This window comes from Diadema antillarum, unplaced genomic scaffold (genome assembly GCF_040938485.1).
Source record: "Diadema antillarum isolate AM-2024a unplaced genomic scaffold, OU_Dant_1.0 seq00000694_RagTag, whole genome shotgun sequence".
Lineage (NCBI taxonomy): Eukaryota > Metazoa > Echinodermata > Echinoidea > Diadematoida > Diadematidae > Diadema > Diadema antillarum.
In genome coordinates, this window is record NW_027271599.1 from 636,614 (window position 1) to 656,944 (window position 20,331).

Here is a 20,331-nt window from a genome sequence, read left to right on the forward strand (position 1 = left end):
CTCCTACTAGTGTTCTGCATGTACCTCTGCGTGCAATACCCCGCGACTCAACTTTAATAGATTCTGAGCATGCTTGTAGGCCTGTCACAAGCCTTGCTTGTGACTTGCGGGGAACAATCTTTGCTTCACGAAGGTCCAGCTGCAGATGGCCCACACCTGACAGTACATGGCATGTATCTGGCCTGTAGCTGCCCGGAGGTGCTGGTGCGCGCAAGCCTGATTTACCCGCGGGTAAGTTTTGGGCATGCTCAAATTGTGTTCCGTGTGAGTCGCGGGAGATTGACAGCAGAGATCCACGCAAAACACCAGAAGGAGGCCCTTAGCTGCTGCAAGTCAGAGGCAGTTAACCTGCTTGAAGTACTTAGGTTGCCCGTGGATCTGTGCCTATGCGCCGGACATGCATTTCATCTGTGGGGACCTCTGGGAAGCAAAAATTGTTCCCCGCAAATCACACACAGGGCTTGCATGGAATAGTGCGACAGGGCCTTTACACCATCAACCTGACAAACGGTTAAACACTATTAGGCAATCCTTTGGGGTCCAGGAGAATTAGGATGTTTTTTTCATGGGTCTGATGATGGTCACTAATGGTGAAGTAGCTTGTACCATTAGAAGACATGAGAGAAATCCCTATTGTCCAGTAGAATTTGGCTATTTATCAAATGGAAGCTACTCATGGAGCAGACTATACCATTATGAATTGCCAGAGAATTTCAAATGGTCCACTAGAATCGGAGTATAATCTCGAAAGGATTAATTGTCCTTGTTAGGCAAATGATTAAAGCAAGAGTCTTTCTTAGATATACACCGCCAATTGGAGATACTCGTACTGGTCTTCTGATGATTGAGTCCATTTTATGTCATTATATCTGGGATCATATTATAAGAATTTGGTTCACAAGGGTACCAAACGTTGAACTTATTTCCTTTTTGTGTGCATTTTGCTGAATATTTGTGGTTTTTTTTTCATATATTGCGCTCATCTCTATGAGCATTGATTAACAAGTATACATATGTGAAACATGAAATATCAAATGTGCGTGAAACATGAAATAACAAATGTAGTCAATTAATTTCAGCAGATACTTTCATTCACTGTGGTTTATTACTTTTTTGAGCTGTGAAGCTCTCAAGTTTCAAATGTGACTCTTCACTCCCTCTGATTTTCTCAACTTTGCCTCAGTTTCAGTACTATGAAAACTAGGAATTTAGGAATTTATCTGTCACATTTCCGTGGCTACAGAGAGTCACTTTACAATGCTACAGAAAGATAAATTAGGCTGTTATCACACAAAAACAAATTTCAGTCTCAGGAAAACATCCAAACATGAATGGAGGATTCTGGTTTGATGAGCTGAACTTTGAACTTGCATGTATACTGTATACACCATATATCTAACGAGTCTGCTCTATTTTTTGTTCTTGTTTTATGTTTTTTGCAAATCAAGATTTACAGACAATTATGCAAGTGATTAAATTCTTGATCTTTGAGCACAGAAAGGAATGGGAAATTTACACGTTCATGTCACATTCATGTCAAGATCAGCGTTAATAATTTCTCATGTTATATTTGCGAATAGCAAAAATAAAAACTTTACAAAATATGGCGTATTAATATACAGTAGTCCAGTACATCTCCAACTATTATTCTGACATAATATGCTGTCAATCGGTACTGCATCTTGCTCACATTGCCTCAAGGAAAGATGAGGGAACACACAAATCACTCCAAAGTAGAGTTTGGAATGCTAGTGAGAGAGATAAGTGGAACATATCTATGTATATACAAATGTGAAGAAGTCCCTTGACTTTGTTGAGATGCAATAAGTTGCGATCCCCCTGAAGCTGCATTTCATACCTATGGTAAGATTATTCTGAATCAAGGAAAGTCATCATCAGTCATGGATTATTAAGGTAAATCAATTGAAAGTACCCTGAATTTTCTGTGGTAGCCATTTTTGGTAAGCCCACAGCTAAATACATGTGTCTTACCTGTTTGGACTAGATACTTGGTTAACAGAGGCAAATGCTGATGATCCCAGTAATAGGAAATTCTGTCAAGCCAAATCTGACATCATAGGACACATTGTGCTGCATACTGTGACTGTATGAATCTGTTTCTAACACAAATTTCAGTCACACAGAAATAAACCAACTAAATGAGTTTATGAAGAGAGTCAAGCTGCCTGTTTGGACTAGATATTTGGTTGACAGAGGCAAAAGTTATAAAGAAAACCTTGAGCTTCAATTATTCTACGTTCATACACCCGGGGCCTGTTGCATTTACACTTTTTGCCAGGGAAAAACTCAGGTTGATTTTTAATCTAGAGTTTTAACAGAATTAAACAGATCTTAAATGAGAATACAGTCTTATTATTAAGCAGGTGATGTACAGAAGTGTCATTAATGGTGTAAAATCTTAGCATTTACAGTGAACTTATCTTTGTGCTCTAGAAATACCCAGAGGTAATGGATCTTAAAGGTCCTGTTTACCTTTGGGAGCAGTGATTAAAAAAATGTTCAAGATATCACTTTTTATTCATATATATAGTCCAGTTGTATCACAAAACATCATACCATATAAAAGTTTTGCAATAAAACCTAAAATGTAAGGAGAGGACAGTTTAGTTAGGAAACATTTTTATTATAACTATTCACATTTTGTATAGTTTTAACAATTGATTATACTGGTTCAAATTTTTACATTGGTTGTTTCTATCCCTAACTCACATTTTAAACCTATTTTGAAGCACTAATACTAAGTTTTTGTTTCATCTGCAAATGGTTAATTTTGCCTTTAACCCTTTGCATGCTTTGAGTGTCAATTGGCACAGAAGACCCCATGTAGCATTGTAAACATAAATATTATTTCACAGAAAGGGTTAACATGTGTACAGCAAGATGACCACGTATCCTTGACTGGAAAAAAAAAGGTGAGAGCTAGCCTTGTCTCAATTCTGGAATCTTTTGAAATTTGTGACTTGCCTTACATAGGTATGAGGAAAGGAGCCTATAGCTCTCTGTAACCCAATCCCGTGAAGTAGGCTACAAACAAATGTGAAATTTACAGGCACAGAATTTACAAACACAATCAGGGAGGACAATACATCTACAACTTTCGGAAATCTGTTTTTGTACTGCTGACCTGCTGACAGCAGGCGGGCAAGATAGACCAAATCAGTGATGTCTTTTTGATCTTGTGATATGACAGCAGTTGACTGATCAAAAATATGTTTTCCTTTGTGCGTATGTGTGTGTGTGTGTATGTGTGTAAAACAAGTCATGTATTTGATTTGGTCTTTGTAAGGATCAACACTAGAGTTTATGTGGCTGTCCCTGTGTAGTTGTGGCGATAATATGCTTTACATTTTTAGATAGCAATTTTGCACAATCAAATTGATCACATTATCATATTTACATGATATCCTTTAGCAATGACTACAAAAATTCAAAAGATTGTGCAAAGGTGAGAAGAAAAGTGAATTCTCATTACAAATTTGACATACATACACTTGTACAGTTTGATATGATTTTGTGATCAAAATTCTGATTCAAAGAAACACAGGGAATCATTTTCCTTGTGTTGCATAGCAATTTGCCATGCATTTTTTATGCCTCGGTCATGAAATGCCACCGAAGGTTTTTTTTTGTTGTTGTCTGTCCGTCCATCCGTAATCAATTTTGTGGACAGCATAACTAAAATAACGTTTGAGGTGTCAAAGGTCAAGTGAAAATTACACATGCTAAATTTCACTTCTTCCTCCATATCTTGGCATTGGCTCAAGGTATGATTGTGAAACTTTGTACATATTTATGCCTGTTCTTCCAGACAGTGATTCTCTGGGGAATTGTAGTGTTATAGGGTCAAAGGTCAAGCATCAAATGCCAGGTTAAAATGCTATAAATGTACTACTTGATACTGAAATTACACTTTTTCTCCATACCTCTGAAATTACTCAATACATAAACTTATGAAAGGGTCAAAAGTCCAGTAAAAATCCTCAAATTCCCAACCTGCTGTCATAGACAATGTAGCCATTCATCCAATGAAACCTAGTTCAAGGAAAGTGAATATTCAACACATTTGTGACAAACAGGTCATTTTGATATTTTACCAATTATTACACATTGACAAGACATACTATAGACCTATTAGCAGAATCATGCATTATGGCAGAGGCACATCAGTCACCATAGTGACAATTTTAGTTATATGACAGCTAAACAAAATTTCTTGTGTGGAGCAGGTTTTTTACGTTGGACTGTACAGAAGTTGGTAACAGTATTTTCCCATTGATCGAAACTGCCAATCAAATTTGAGAATTAGAATTATTCTCTGACTCATGTGGGGAGCATTTACATGAAGTTAATTAGGAGAGCATGAATTACCCAGGCTCAAACAGGAATGGTATTATTCAGAACCCTGTTGGTTCTCATGCTTTTCTCAAAAGTGGCCCAGAACAGTTTCTGTCCATCTTCATCATCCGTCCACAAGATGTAAGGCCTGTTCCTGCTCAGAAAGAGCCTCACAAGGTATGGCAGGTTGTTGTCTGCAATGTCCTCCACAAATATTAGGATGACTTTGTCCAGTCCAGTCTCGTTTAAGTGCTCCAGAGCGATGCGGACCTTGGTCATGAACCAGGCATCTCCCACGGACTGATTGCTCACCAGCAGGACCGTCTTGAAACTCCTCTCAATAGCATCATGAATGGCGTCAACCAAATACATGCGGGCATTGAGGTCGTCATCCCCGTAGAGCACGTGCTGAAGGTGGGGCAATCTCTCCTCAAGGACAGGCCTCAAGGTGTTAAGTACCAACTCTTCCTCAGTGTCGTGGAACATGAGGTTAAGCTGGTAGTCATAGTCATCCTCAGCGAGGTCCTCCTCCACCTCCTTGTAACCAAAGAAGGCTAGTTTCAGCAGGAAGAATTTGTAGTTCAGCCACCAGCGATTGATGTAAGCCAGGACACCGAGAAGTATGGCTGCTACTCCTGCCATGGACAGTCCACTGACCAGACCAATGTCCACTCCACAGTAGTCACTGGGTTGAAAGGAGAGAATGGGTTTGTTGGTGAGCCCCCGTAGCGATGCACTGGAGCAGAGAGTCTGATTGGGGTGTTTGACTTTGATGTCTGTGTTGTGGAGCCAATTGCTAAACCACTTCAACTCACAGGTGCAGGAAAAAGGGTTCCTGGAGATGTCAAAGGCCAGTGAAGGATTCATTGGAAAAGAAGTGCCAGGAAGTATTGTGTTGATATGATTCCCCGGCAGAAATAGCTCCTTTAGGTTTTGTGTTGTTGCAAAGGTTGTTGGTGCAAGACTGCTGATGGTGTTGTTTTGGATGTAGAGTACTCGTAGGTTTCCAAGTCCCTGAAAAACCTCACCATCAAGGGCTAGTAGCTTGTTGTTATTCATGAATAAGAGTGACAGGGATCTTAGGTCCTTGAACATGCCAGACTGAAGAACAGAAATGCGAGAGTCACTCAGGTCCAGGAAGTAAAGTTTTGAGAGGTTTGAAAAAACAAGAGCATCCATGCCATACAGGTAGTTTCCTTTCAGACGAAGCCTTTGGAGAGAGATAAGGCCCACAAAAAGTGATCTGTTTTTACTTCTGTCAAATAAGTCATGACCCCTGAGTTGAGCCCTTTCCATGCGGAGCTCCAGGAGATTGGTGTTGTTTGAGAATTGACAAATTGATTGCCATGAGATGAATGTGTTTGACATGTCCAGGAACTGCAAGTTGGGTAGGAGTTTAAGTAACCCATTGAGATATATGTGTTTCCCATTACGGATATCAAGATGAAGTAGATTTGAAAGTGCTGCAAATGAATCTACACTGTAAGAGGTTATTTTGTTAAAGGATATGTTCAGTGCTTGCAGGTTTGACAGGCCATTGAACCTATTTCTTGAAAAACCAGTCAGGAGGTTATTTGCCATATCGAGGGTGTGAAGTGTTGGAGTGGTCCAGACTGCCCTGTAAAGGTATGTAATCAAGTTGTGTGACAGGCTTATGATCTGTATTGATAGCATTCCATGGAAGGAATCGGGTGAGAGAGCCTGTAAGAGGTTCCCAGAAATATTGAGTCTCTCTAGCTTGGCCAGACAAGAAAATGCCCCCTGTGGTATGAAGGACAACTGGTTGTTGGAAATGTCAAGGTCAATCAGAGATAGCAGGCAACAGAACGAGTCATTTCTTATCAAGGAAATCTTATTAGTCCATAGATTGAGAGTCTTTAGTGTCTTAAATCCCCACATGGCACCATTTGGGACACTTTGTATCATGTTATCTCGCAAATTAAGATGTCTAATGATTGGGTACGGCATTGAGAAATTGAAAGATTTGTCTTGTGGTAGGAGCTCGTGCACAAGAGAACCAAACACTTGGAGAGAGTTGACTGACACCATACCAAGGAAGGGCCGAATGTCAAAACTGGAGATGGCATTTCCATTGAGTCTCAGTTCACTGACCGTCTTCAAGTGCAAAAATGCTTGGTCAGGCAAGTCTTGGATCTTGTTGCTGGTCAAGTCAAGCAAATGGATCGATGTGTTTTGCAGTGGGAGGAAGTCGTTTTGACGTACAATGCTTATGTTGTTTGACGTCAAAACAATTCTGTTTATGTACTGCCATCGTTCAAATCCACTGAAATTTAGGGAGCTTATGTAATTGATGGGTAACTCAACTACTGGTAATGATGAAAGAGCTGACAATGCTTCATGGGGTATTGCCTCAAATCTGTTTGAAGACAAAAATACTTTTACAAGAAAGGGGTTGTTTGCAAACAACCGAGGGTAAAGTGACCTTAAGGCATTGGTAGTCAGAATAAGTGTCCGTAGATGCACAAGAGGCCAAAAAGTTTCTCTTTGAATAACTGCTAAATGATTCTCAGCCAAAATTAGAATATCCAGTTTTGCTAAACCCACAAACGAATCATTTTTTAACAGTGTGAGGTTGTTGACAGATAAGTCAAGAGAGATGGTGTTGGTTGGCAAGCTTGAAGGAACCGATGTGAGATGAAGGTGTGAGCAGGATACCTTCACTCCCACGCTAGTGTTCTTGAATTGACAGTGGTGATGAGATGCATTAGAGTTGTTGCTAGTAGTGGGTGGTGCCAGAACACACAGCAGCAGGCACAGGGTTGCAGAGTGCACAATGTTCAATTTAGTTGCCATGGCGACTAAAGCAAAGCAGTGCTGACAGAAATCTGGTGCCTGTCCTTTGGGCACCTTGGAAACGCTGGTGGGGAGTCTCCTCATTAGCCTGTGTGGTATACTCTGTATTTTGAAGTCTCTGCAAAAATACCCCAAGTGCTTTATAAAAGTTTGCCGTCAAATAATGATCTCACAAGTTGTCACCTGATTATCCACTTTCTCGAGTTGGCAATATGTTGGTTTGTAGAATCCGCTGCCACCTTAAGAGCAGCATTGAATGCATGCAGGATCCAAACCAGAGGAACGAGACTGAAGTCTGCTGTTTGTGTGATGCTGTGGGCAGATGTATGTATTTGTGTCTGTGTGTGTATGTGTGTCTTTCTAGGTTATTCAAAAAAAGAATGCAGGAACCTATCACTTCTGCATTCCATTTATTGCGGAAATTTCTTTTTCTTTTTTGTTTAGTTTTTGTGTATGTGTGTATGTGTGTGCAGGATGTTGTCTTCCTCTTTACCTCTCACTCTCTCTCTTTGTGTATCACGCTGTCTCTGTCTTATGTTCTCTCTTTCTCTTCCTCTTTCATTTTATTCTCATTAAAAATGTGATGAATAGTTATAGAAAACCACAATATTTCTTTTATGAAAGAGAACCAGAAGTCTTTTTTTGTGTGTGTGTGCAGGATGCTGTCTGCCTCTTTACCTCTCACTCTCTCTGTTTGTGTATCACGCTGTCTCTGTCTTATGTTCTCTCTTTCTCTTTCTCTTTCATTTTATTCTCATTAAGAATGTGATAAATAGTACAGTTAACGGTTTGTAGAAAACCACAATCCTTTTTTTTATGCAAGAGAAGCAGAAGTGATTAGTACTATCATCTGCACCACAACTGCAGTTGTCATGCTCTGGTGATATTTCTATTTTTTTTTTATTCCCCAACGGATGTACAGTTCACTTTTGAATGTCAGCAGAACAGAAGATTGATTCCTTTGATCTCGGAATCTGATTGTGGGTTAGATACTAGATTTTTTTCCTTGGAAAATTGAAATCCTGTAGAGTCGGTTAGTTTTCTTTATCCAAAGAGCCATCACAGAACACTTAATCATTCTTTACATTAATATATATATATATATATATATATATATATATATATATATATATAAAATATGTATATACATGTATATTACAACTTACCTTAGCGGCCACCTGCCATATCCAGCCATTATGAAACAATTCTTTCCCAAAAAAGCCATGTGAAAACCCTGTCTATAGCAGTCATCTGTCTATAGTGGCCACTTTTTCATCTCCTTCGGGTAGCCACGAAAGACAGGTCTGACTGTTGTAATAATTATTCAGGTACTCGTAAAATTCAACATGCACACAAACATTCCTCATTTGACAGTACTAACATATCAATTCAAGGTATGCACAAAAATTGAAATCGTGTAGAGTCGGTTAGTTTTCTTTATCCAAAGAGCCATCACAGAACACTTAATCATTCTTTACATTAATATATATATATATATATATATATATATATATATATATATATATGTATATATATATATATATATATATATATATATATATATATATATATATATATATATATAATATGTATATACATGTATATTACAACTTACCTTAGCGGCCACCTGCCATATCCAGCCATTATGAAACAATTCTTTCCCAAAAAAGCCATGTGAAAACCCTGTCTATAGCAGTCATCTGTCTATAGTGGCCACTTTTTCATCTCCTTCGGGTAGCCACGAAAGACAGGTCTGACTGTTGTAATAATTATTCAGGTACTCGTAAAATTCAACATGCACACAAACATTCCTCATTTGACAGTACTAACATATCAATTCAAGGTATGCACAAAAATTGAAATCGTGTAGAGTCGGTTAGTTTTCTTTATCCAAAGAGCCATCACAGAACACTTAATCATTCTTTACATTAATATATATATATATATATATATATATATATATATATATATATATATATATATATGTATATATATATATATATATATATATATATATATATATATATATATATATATATATATATAAAATATGTATATACATGTATATTACAACTTACCTTAGCGGCCACCTGCCATATCCAGCCATTATGAAACAATTCTTTCCCAAAAAAGCCATGTGAAAACCCTGTCTATAGCAGTCATCTGTCTATAGTGGCCACTTTTTCATCTCCTTCGGGTAGCCACGAAAGACAGGTCTGACTGTTGTAATAATTATTCAGGTACTCGTAAAATTCAACATGCACACAAACATTCCTCATTTGACAGTACTAACATATCAATTCAAGGTATGCACAAAAAAAGTTGTAGAAAAACAATTGTAGTGTCAACAACAACAATCACAACCACAGCCACCATCGCAACAACAGCATTAACAACAACAACAACAACAACAACAACAATGGCAAAATGGTGGACATTGCCGAGAGAGAGTTCCAGCTGTTTAGTTAATCCATTCTGTGCCAGAGACTGAGAACAGTGTGTACAAAGCTATGTGGTTTTTCTGTGCCATTTGGTACTCACAGCATTGTTTACCATTTGCAGATGAAACAAAAACCAAGCATTAGTGCTTTAAAATAGGGCGGTGAGTTGGCTCAGTTGGTAGCGCATCTGCCTCACGATCACGCGGCCTGGGTTCGAACCCGAGTCTGGACTGAGCAATGTTGTGTGTAGGCATACCGTCCCCTCTAACAAGAGGCAAAACACTTTGTCCCTCGGATAGGACATAAAATGGAGGTCTCATGTATGAGAGAGTCACAACTCATGCACGTAAAAGATCCGGCTTCATTCATTCATCGCAAAGAGCAGGGTGTTTAACCCGTTGAAGTGGTCCCACCTCACATCCAACTGGACCCCATGAAAGACCAGCTTAACGTAGCTGAATATGGGCTATCCAGCCATCTTCTTAGATGGAAATGAACAAACAAACAAGTTCTAAAATGTGAGTTAGGGATAGAAACAACCACTGTAAAAAACTGAATCTGTATAATTGATGTTAAGTATTGTTAAATACACAAAATGTGAACACTAGTTACAATAAGAATGCTTCCATATTAAATCATCTACAGTTACGGTTTATTTAGAAAAATACTTATATCTCCTTATATTTTAGGCTTCATTGCGAATATTTTATATGGTAGGATTTTTTGTGATACAACAGACCTACACATATGCATCAAACGTGATATCTTGAACGTTTTTTAAATCACTGCTCCCAACGGTAGACTGGACCTTTAAGAGTTGTTTCCTCATTTGTCTCCCTGTACAGTACGACGAGGTAGCGGACAAGGATGACCTGATGGGAGTTGAGGACACAGCCAAGAGGGATATCCTTTTCCTACTTCCCTTCTTTATGTGACCCTTCTGCTCAGCTCCGTTTCCTGTTTTGTCCACCTTCTGAAGAATCATCCATCATTGTGGTCATTGGGCCAAAGCAGTCTTCTTGAAAAAAAAAAATACAACCCAATGAGCAAGTCAATTCTTAAATTGAAAATGAAAGATTAAATTAAAGCTACAGATCAGTCAAAACTGAGCAAAATTCTGTTGTGAGTGATAAGAAAGTTGTCACATGTTGGCATATCATCACATACTCGAGGAAGACGCCTTATTTAGGTCATGTGACTATGATGTCATAGCTGCTGGTAAAGAACTCCCCATTTGTTTTGCATGCAAAATATTCACTTCTGTAACCCTTCCCCCCTCCCATCCCCCCCCCCAAAAAAAAGGGGGAAATGGTTAGCTCTGTTCAAGATACATCAATACTACCGCACTTTCTCTGATCAATAAATATGAAAGATACTCCTCAATGCAAATTTGGGAAAGGTGATATATTTTTGTTAACTTGAATACAGTACAAATGGAAAATTTGTGCAACTATTATATTGTGGTCGCATAACCAAGAGGTCTTTCTATGCTGTCATAGAATTTTACACTTGATGACATGTCAACATTGAAACTATGCGGTCTTTTGTGTTTGTTCTATCAAAATACAACTTTGCTTTGATTTAACTTCATTTTTTTTATAATTCAAATAAAGCTGCTTTTTGAATGGAATTATCCATTAACTTTAGGCAACTTAAAAACAAATGTTGTCTCATTTTATGCCAGTGCACCACGACTTCCTTAATGATGGTTCATTGTTTCACAGTATCTCATTGTGCTCAGTACCAACTACCAGAATATGTTTTCTTTAATTTTGGTGTCCCCATAGTATCAAGTCTCAGAAACCATATGTATATGTGGCTTGATGCAGTTTCTACTGCCATATTTTTTCTCTCTATTTTTTTTTTCTTTCACTAGTCATTGCAAGTGTTCCATCATTTGGAGAAAAATGTTCTTTCACTTCAGCACTTCTTGTTGTCCCCGCCGAACGAGTTCGAGCAGGGGACTATGAAACGGGCTCCGTACGTGTGTGTGTCCGTGTGTCCGTCCGTCCGTCCGTGTGTCCGTGTGTGCGTCCGTGTGTGATCAAAATCTTCAATTTGCTACTTCTCTGTCATTTATGAGCCAATTTTGATTCTGTTTGCTTTATATGATAGCACTACATGGGAGCTTTGAAACTTCTACACAGAATTTCAGTCGTGACCTTTGACCTTGACCTTTGACCTATATTGTACATTTTGCTACAAAATGCTACTCCTTCGCCATTTCTAACCCGATTTCGATTCCGTTTGATTTATATGATGGCACTAGGTGAGGGCTTCAAAACCTGTACACAGAATTTTGACCTTTGACTTCTTTGACCTTTGACCTTGATTTTTGACCTGTATTGTACATTTTGCTACAAAATGCTACTCCTTCGCCATTTCTAACCCGATTTCAATTCTGTTTGCTTTATGTGATGGCACTAGGTGAGGGCTTCAAAACTTCTACACAGAATTTTGACCTTTGACTTCTTTGACCTTTGACCTTGATTTTTGACCTGTATTGTACATTTTGCTACAAAATGCTACTCCTTCTCCATTTCTAACCCGATTTTGATTCCGTTTGCTTTATGTGATGGCACTAGGTGAGGGCTTCAAAACTTCTACATAGAATTTTGACCTTTGATTTCTTTGACCTTTGACCTTGATTTTTGACCTGTATTGTACATTTTGCTACAAAATGCTACTCCTTCGCCATTTCTAGCCCGATTTCGATTCCGTTTGCTTTATGTGATGGCATTAGGTGAGGGCTTCAAAACTTCTACACAGAATTTTGACCTTTGACTTCTTTGACCTTTGACCTTGATTTTTGACCTGTATTGTACATTTTGCTACAAAATGCTACTCCTTTGCCATTTCTAACCCGATTTCAATTCCGTTTGCTGTATGTGGTGGCACCAGGTGAGGGCTTCAGAACTTCTACACAGAATTATGACCTTTGACTTATTTGACCTTTGACCTTGATTTTTGACCTGTATTGTACATTTGCTACAAAATGCTACTTCCGGCGGGGACATATATTACGCACCGCGTAATTTCTACTTTTCCTTGTTTATATTTTTGAAAGCCTCTAAAAGGACGAGCTCACCTTAATATATATGTGGATTGAGTGAATGGAGCACTATTGGTAGATCGCATCAGTGAAAGTTTGAAGAAAATCAGACAATCCTCTCAAAAGTTACGTATTCTTGAAGTTTCAGCACCGCTATTGCTGGATGAGAAGACTACTACAGTCTGTGATGTCATGTGCATAGCGTAGAATGATATTCATTTATTTTTTAAAATATTCTACACATACAATGTATGACATCACAAACTGTATGTAGCCTTCTCATCCACCAAATGCGGCAATGAAACTTCTAAAATTCATAATTTTTAAGTGGATTGTTTGATTTTCCTCAAACTTTCACTGATGTGTTCTAATTATGCTGCATTTACTAAAGCCACACGTACATTATGGTGAACTTGTCCTTGAATGGCTTAATTTCATTTCATTATGTTGTACGATCTTCTGTTAAGAATTAGATTGTGTTACTTTCTTATTATCTGTTTTTTTCTTTTGATTATATCATATTGTTATGCACAGTTGAGTAAATATGCTTCATAGAAACTGTGCTATATGAATTCACAATTCATTATCATTAATTCATAATTGATTCTTGAATCAGCAACACATTTATGAAGATGAAGGTTTTTGTTTCTGTCTCAAATTGACAATTTTTTTGGTGAATTTCTTATTGATTTGTTTCTCCAATATGTAGTAATATTTAGAGTGGCCAATAGAATGACAAGATGAGAATACCTTCAGCAAAATTCCCCCAGAACTTGATGGCTTAATTCTTCCTCTCACGTATACTGTGAAATTTTAAACGGTGGCGGCGCTGTTTAATTTCTGTAACAATGTGTTGACAATGCTGTTCTAGTGTGCAGTGCAAACTCTATTTGATCGTACAGGAAATACATTGAGCACTCTCTCTGTATCCAAACTACCACAGTTTTGTAGATTTTTTCAGCAATTATGTTAGGAAAAGAAATATCAAGTTATATGCTCTGAAAATGTGTATAGATTCTATTGTGAATTAACAATGTTGTGGTCATGATACATGTAAGAAGGGAAAAATTAGCTGCGATTACTGCATTGTACGCTCTGCCTGTGCCTACTGCTTAATTTGTACGAACCCACTTGACCTGTCAGTATCGCATTGTGCGTGGGTACGTGAGTTCACCTCATCATTTGCACGTAGGGTGTGGCCAGCATATGGACCCAACTACTAGCAACGATATGTTTACATTTATATGTGATAGGGAGAATTGGCCCTTGCAGTTGAATAGTGTGACTGTATGTTTCTCATTTTTATGCCTCCGCCACGAAGTGGTGCCGGAGGCATTATGTTTTCGGGTTGTCCGTCCATCCGTCCGTCTGTAATCAATTTTTGTGGACAGCATAACTAAAAAACAGTTTGAGGTATCCTAATGAAACTTGGCCTGTATATGTATGAGTGGGCGAAGTTGTGCCTATCAACTTTTGGGTGCACATGCTCAAGGTCAAAGATCAAGGTCAAATGTTGAAAATCTCACTATTTCCCCCATATCTATGCAATGCCTAAAGGTATTTTCTTGAAATTTAGTGTACACATGAACTACCAAATGAAGATTCACAAGAGAGAGTTTTGGATCATGAAGTCAACGGTCAAGTAAAAATGTTAAATTTTCACTTTTTTATCCATATCTCACAAATATTTCAAGGTATCTTCATGGAACCTAGTACGTATGCATTTACTAACTGGCAGTGATCGTCTAGGGAATTTAGGGTCATGGGTCAAAGGTCAAGGTCAACTCATCAAAATGTCACTTATATCCCTCTTATCTGTGTAATGCCTGCAGGATATTTCTTGAAACTTAGTGTATGCATATATTACCCAATAGAGATTCCCTTGGAAGTTTCTTGCCATAAGGTCAAAGGTCAAGTGAAAGTGCTAAATTTCACTTCTTCCTTAAACTTATAAAAGGGTCAGAAGTCGGGTACAAATCCTCAAATCCCCAAATACCTGCACTCTTAGACAGTATAGCCATTCATCCAATACTGGTAGCTCTCTTTATGTGCCATGATGGAAACTCCCTCTGTGCCACATTATTTTGAGACACCAGCGGAGTCATACTTTGAGAAAATATTCTGTTTCTCAAATCTATGTTACTTCTATAGATTTCTGTTAAGCTGGACACATAGTGAGCAAATTTGTAGAGAAAATGCCAAGCTATGCTTTGATGTAAATTGAATAGCGACATTTCTAGTTAAAGTATTCAATCGTTGTACATAGGGGACTTTGCAGGAATATATGTGACCCTGCACCTCAAAACAAACAAAAAGTTGCCAGACATGAATTTTTAATTAAGACCATATTCTGAAAGAGCAGACTTTAAGCTTTAAAATGATGTATAACTCAAATCAAATGGACTCTCCTAACCTATCTAAATATTGGAAAGAAAGCACAAACTCAGGAAAAGTGTGAACTGAGAAAAGAGACTCTGAAGTACAGTGTATATTCAAGTGCTTAATCTTTTCAAACCGTGCTGGCTGTGCGATGAATGGGACAAAAAATCTGCAAGTAAACCACCAGAGTAACAACAATGAAGGGATTATCAGATTAAACTGAAATTAAGCATGCCTCATTAACACATTCTGTCCATAATTAATGCCAACTTTCAAAGCAGTAGCTCTACCCTTTCAAAAGTTATTGGAGTTGAAAATGAAGAGTGTGGACAAGGTTTTTCAGAAATGAAAAAGGGATTCTAAAGACACACCTAATCACACAATTCTACCAAAAATGTTCGAGATAAACTGCTAAAACAACACACTTTCCTGCCCGTTTTATGATACAGTACTCTCCGCATAATCGGGTAGGCGTTAGCAGAGCGCTTCTTACCCAATTAAGCGGAGTACCCGATTAACAGAGGAACGTCTCATTCACAATTGACACACAATGTGTATGTATACATTTAATGCATTTTACACTGCACCAAACACCTACACTGTATGCTTAACACGCGTGATTGCGCGCACATTATACTTATACCTTACATTTTGCTCAGTCACAAGCAAAAAATTACACTCTTTTTATAGACAAATATGTTTTCATAAAACTTTGTCGTTTGAATACGGACTCCTCGCTAACAAGCAGGCGTTTTCTGAAATGAACACTTCTCTCACGTAGAACGTCGGGTTACTTTTCGAGAAGTGATTGGAGAAAAGCAAAGTTATGGAGCTGGTACATGACCTAATTTTCGTTGCAAACTTCTCGTATTGTGATATGTTGAGCAAGGGAGGAGCGCAAGTGTGTTAACTCCTGACTGACTATGCAATTGTGAGAGCCAGCTACATGTGTAATGTTCGTACTGGTGCATGTGGTTTCATGTTTTATCACTCGCAAAAGGATCGGTCGTCTTTGCAAATTAAGCAGAGAATGCGATTAGCCGTGGAAATTTTGACATTCATGGTTTCTTGAAGTATTATCTGCGATAAAACGTCGGTAGAAATTGGACTTGAAGAAGATTATTTACCCGTTTATGCGGAGAGGCAACCCCATTATCAGGTAATTTTAATGTGCATTGGAACTGATTTTGACATTTCTACCCAATTAAACGGAGTACCCGTTTAAGCGATACCCGATTACGCGGAGAGTACTGTACCAAATTTTAGCATAATGTAAAAGAAGACCCGCTCTTTCAGGAAATATGAAAAAGTCAAGTTTGGCTAGGTTGACCCATTTCACTTATTTTCAGTCCTCGCGCAAAATCAGTATATGCAACTTTATGTTCGTTTTGAGGTGCACGGTCACATATGCTTATCACAGCGTGAAGTGTGGTTTCCTGCCTAATTCAGATGAATCCCACGCGTTTGATGCAAGACAGCGGGATGCGAGACTCTGATAGGTATGGCGTGTGTTTTGTTTCATTAGTTGGATGCTTAGCTGTAATAATTTTGTATTCCCGGAGGCGAGTTAGTCTCTCTTGATTTCCTTGACCCAATAAGCCCGTGAACGACTCTTCTCCTCCAAGCCGTCCCTCAAGAACCGCTCCACTGTCTTCACCATCGGTAACCGTGGCAACATCTTGACCTCGGGGCTAGAGGCCCCGATCATCCTTCCCCATGCTGCTCAGAAGGATGACACAAAGGTGAGAGTTTGTCCTGAGTGCTGGACTTACCCAACAGAGTGTCCATTTTCATATGTAAATCAGTAGTTGCAATTAGATTTATGGAATTCAGAAGGAAATGTATATCGATGTTGCTATTACTGATATCATTCACGCAGGTGCTTGCATTCGCATTTTGTGTTTCTGCTTTGAGGTCAAGTCTGTTTTGTTTTGTTGTAAGTTGTTGTTGTTTCAGTTTATTGTGGGATGGGGGGTGGGGGTGGGACTTGCACTGGGAACTGTTATGTAGACAGCAGGAACAGATTTTTGGAGTTATTAACATCATGCCAATTGAGTTCACTTTTATGTCATGCTTCTATATGATTGTTCTTCCAGTATGACTTTGTGTGTATGCTCAGTTATGTATTTATAATGTGCTTTTCGTGTTCTTGACATTTAAGCACCGTCATTTACATATGTAGAAATACGACAATGAATTTCCTGTAATTTTTTTTTATTGGACGATTAAAATTGAATTGAATTGAATTGAATTAGAATTGAATTAGAATTTTTATGGAATATAATGAATGATGTAGGGTGATCCAGAACTTAGTATTTTTAGTTGTAGATACTCTCTACTGCCATGCTGTCTAATATCACTATTCCGCAAAGACATGTGAAAGTTGTGAAAGGGAAAACATTTTCTTGTCTCATATCAGATTTTTTTAAAAATGAAACTTTGACCATTCTGTTCCTCTGGTTTTCTTCTACATGATATTGAGCCTAGTGTTTATTTCAGCTTTAACGTCCCTTTATCTTTCTCTCTCTGATCAATCCATTCCAGCATACTTTTGAGAGTCTGTTTCGGAGCCAGCACTACGCTCTGCTCGACAATTGCTGCCGCGAGTACCTCTTCATCTGCGACTTCTTCATGGTTAGCGGGAGCAGCGCCCAGGACCTCTTTACCGCCATCATGGGCAAGACACTGTCCATGTTTCTGGTATACATTTTTCCCTCACATTGCCCTCTACTGGCCGTTTTTGCATATTCTCTTTTAATCATTGTTGATTGGTTACCTGGCTTCGATTGTATTTTATTATATCATATAATTCTGTTATTAAATTATGTAGACTTGCTGACCCTTTCTTTTTGATAGGAATTTTCATTTTTTTTCATCTCATACAGAAACTTTATTCAACCTTCAGAAGTATCTTTAAAGATAAACAAAATGAAGTATTTATAATTTCTTAGGAGAGCCTATTCAAGAAGCAAAATTTTTGCATGCCCTATAGGCCTGTCCATCACAAAGTTCAAACATTTTGCTCAAATCGTGGAACTCTGAGCAAACAAGTCTACAAGGATTAAAGATAAGTTGCATTGAGATGCAATATTCTTCAGACTGAAACAGTGCTGATTTACACTCTTCACTAGTCCTCTCTATTGTCTTTAATATCGTTGTTATTATCTCTGTTAATACCTGTCGTGTTTTTTTTTGTGAGTAGGGTAATTATTGCTTGTCAGTCTCAAAGTACAAGCGTAATTACATGTAGGTCAAAGGAATCGGAGTTTAGAGGCAAGTTCTCCAAATGCTTGCAACTTGGTTGTGTCAGTTGTGCCAAATTGTCACATCGGTTCCAAGTTTTGATTAAAGTGTGTACAAAATACCCTGGAAATCAAATTTGTGTACAGCTAGGATACACAAAAAGCAGCCATAATTCACCTGTGATAGCCTCTGATATACAAATTTCGATAAATGAGATCATATTTCTATAACAAATTTGCACTTGTGTTATGCACATTAAAGTTGTGCTCCGTAAGCGCCACTACTGTTATGTGCGCATTCTAGCTATAAGCGTACGTTTTTATGAATAATATCGAGATTCCATGTTGATAGGTTAGCGTGATATGGATCGAAATATATGCACGCATTGCATATAACAATCATTCAAGACGTATTTGGAAAAAATATTGATAGCGTGATCGTTGATAGAAAAAAATTGGGTGATTGACTTTTTTTTTGTACATTGCATATTCTTTAAAGTTTACATTTAGTCCCACAAAGATAAAAATTGGAATGACAAAAAGGCATCATTATCTTGCAGAGGGCATGTCTCAAGTATATTCTACAAATATAGCAATCATAATACTCAGGATGTTGGTGCAATTAAACATTTGTGATAAGCAGAAGATTTCAGTCCAGTGTATGCTAGTAGCTGAGGAATGCCTGCAGCCTCTATGTTCGTCCTTAGCCTTCCTTCTCTTCTCAGCAAAGCTAGCAAGTTCCTGTTTTTCAGTTGAGGTATATAATTCTCAGAAGTTAAAAGTTGCATATCCTGGTGAAATCAGTTTTTTTTTTCCTCTCTCTCTCTCTCTCTCTGAATGTGATGTCCCTGATATGAGGAAACAGAAAGCATGAATGTGGTTTTATCTTTCATATTTTTTTTTCTCTCTCTTCCTGTTTGTCTTTTTTTTTGTATGTGTGTCTGGCTGTAGAAACACATGGATACGTACACCAATGAGTGCTATGACTCCATCGCCGTCTTCTTGTGTATCCACATCATACAGCGCTATAGGGTTCTCATGCACAAACGATCCGTACCAGCGCTGGACAAGTGAGCTCACGATTTTGTTAATGCAAAACTCACTGTTTAACCATGTTTCCAGTGTGAAAAAATCTAAGTTGCATAGTCTTACATGCTACCAGATTCTCTCTGATATTGTGTATAAAGAGTTAATGAGAAATTCCATGCTGATATATAATTATATGTACACTCAGCTAAAAAAAGAAAGTAAACGCTTTTTCAAGTTATGATTTCTCATTGAATATTTGGCAGAAAGCCATTGTATTATATACCATATTAAAGGTAATTTAATTGGCTATCAACCTGATAGGTCACCAAAAAGGGAAACTTAACGCATGAGTGAACACCATTGTTTTTCTCTTCCAGGGCACAAAAGAAAAAATTGTAAAACTGAACAAGTTGTCATTAATGCGTATGTGCTCTTCCATAGAACAATAAGAACAAACAACAGATTTCACACAAAAAGAAACATGAATTAAGTTGCAAAAACAAACCTTTGATCTCTATGGTATCTTTAAAGCCTAAAAGACCAATGAAGGCTAAAAATAACGGGGGAAAATAAAGCATCTTATGTCAAATCTAAATTCAAATGAAATGAGAGAAGAAGTAATAATTGACAAAAATGTTACAAATTTGAGCTTTTTCTTTCAAATTAGGAAATTGTAACTAATGTTTGGTTCTTGAAATTGTCACGTGGATTTTAACTCGCTAGTTTAAAGGAAATGAATAAAGAAATTCTGCTCATTTAACCATCTTTATGCTTTTTATTCCCTATGTCATTTGAAGTTTGACTTGATCGAAAATTCTTAGTCTCCCCTTTAGTTTCCCACTTTGTTTTCTTAGAGGTAATAAACAGATAAAGAGAACAAAGACTTATTTTTCCTATTTCATTCATGTCTCTCATTATGTTAAACTGGTCTTTTGTTGTCAATGTTATCGTGAAGGGCATTTGCAAATGAAAGAGAACATGTCAATTTTTGCAATTTTTGATTTTTTGCCTTGGAGGT

General features: G+C 37.8%; 2 protein-coding genes across 2 annotated transcripts in view; one reads left to right on the top strand and one right to left on the bottom strand.

Moving 5' to 3' along the window:
* The window catches only part of LOC139737533 (vacuolar protein sorting-associated protein 52 homolog), an 87,733-nt gene that overhangs the window by 56,010 nt on the left and 11,392 nt on the right, over positions 1-20,331 (top strand). Inside the window, exons 9-12 of the mRNA XM_071648206.1 lie at positions 10,457-10,514; positions 16,651-16,784; positions 17,587-17,742; positions 19,236-19,354. Coding sequence (XP_071504307.1) covers positions 10,457-10,514; positions 16,651-16,784; positions 17,587-17,742; positions 19,236-19,354 — 467 coding nt within the window. The remainder of the gene's footprint in view (positions 1-10,456; positions 10,515-16,650; positions 16,785-17,586; positions 17,743-19,235; positions 19,355-20,331) is intronic.
* LOC139737506 (uncharacterized) lies at positions 4,396-8,365 on the bottom strand. Its single transcript, XM_071648176.1, has 2 exons — positions 8,337-8,365; positions 4,396-6,799 (listed from the first exon to the last, which is right to left on the bottom strand). Exons 1-2 carry the CDS (start codon positions 8,363-8,365, stop codon positions 4,396-4,398), a joined length of 2,433 nt encoding a protein of 810 aa, XP_071504277.1.

What these genes read in the sequence shown, in the direction of transcription:
- LOC139737506 (XM_071648176.1), bottom strand. Translation starts at nt 8,365, where the DNA reads ATGGCTGGATATGGCAGGTGGCCGCTAAG. An exon ending in TATGGCAGGTGGCCGCTAAG is followed by an intron (nt 6,800 to 8,336) that starts GTAAGTTGTAAT and finishes CAATGCCTTAAG; the next exon opens with GTCACTTTACCCTCGGTTGT.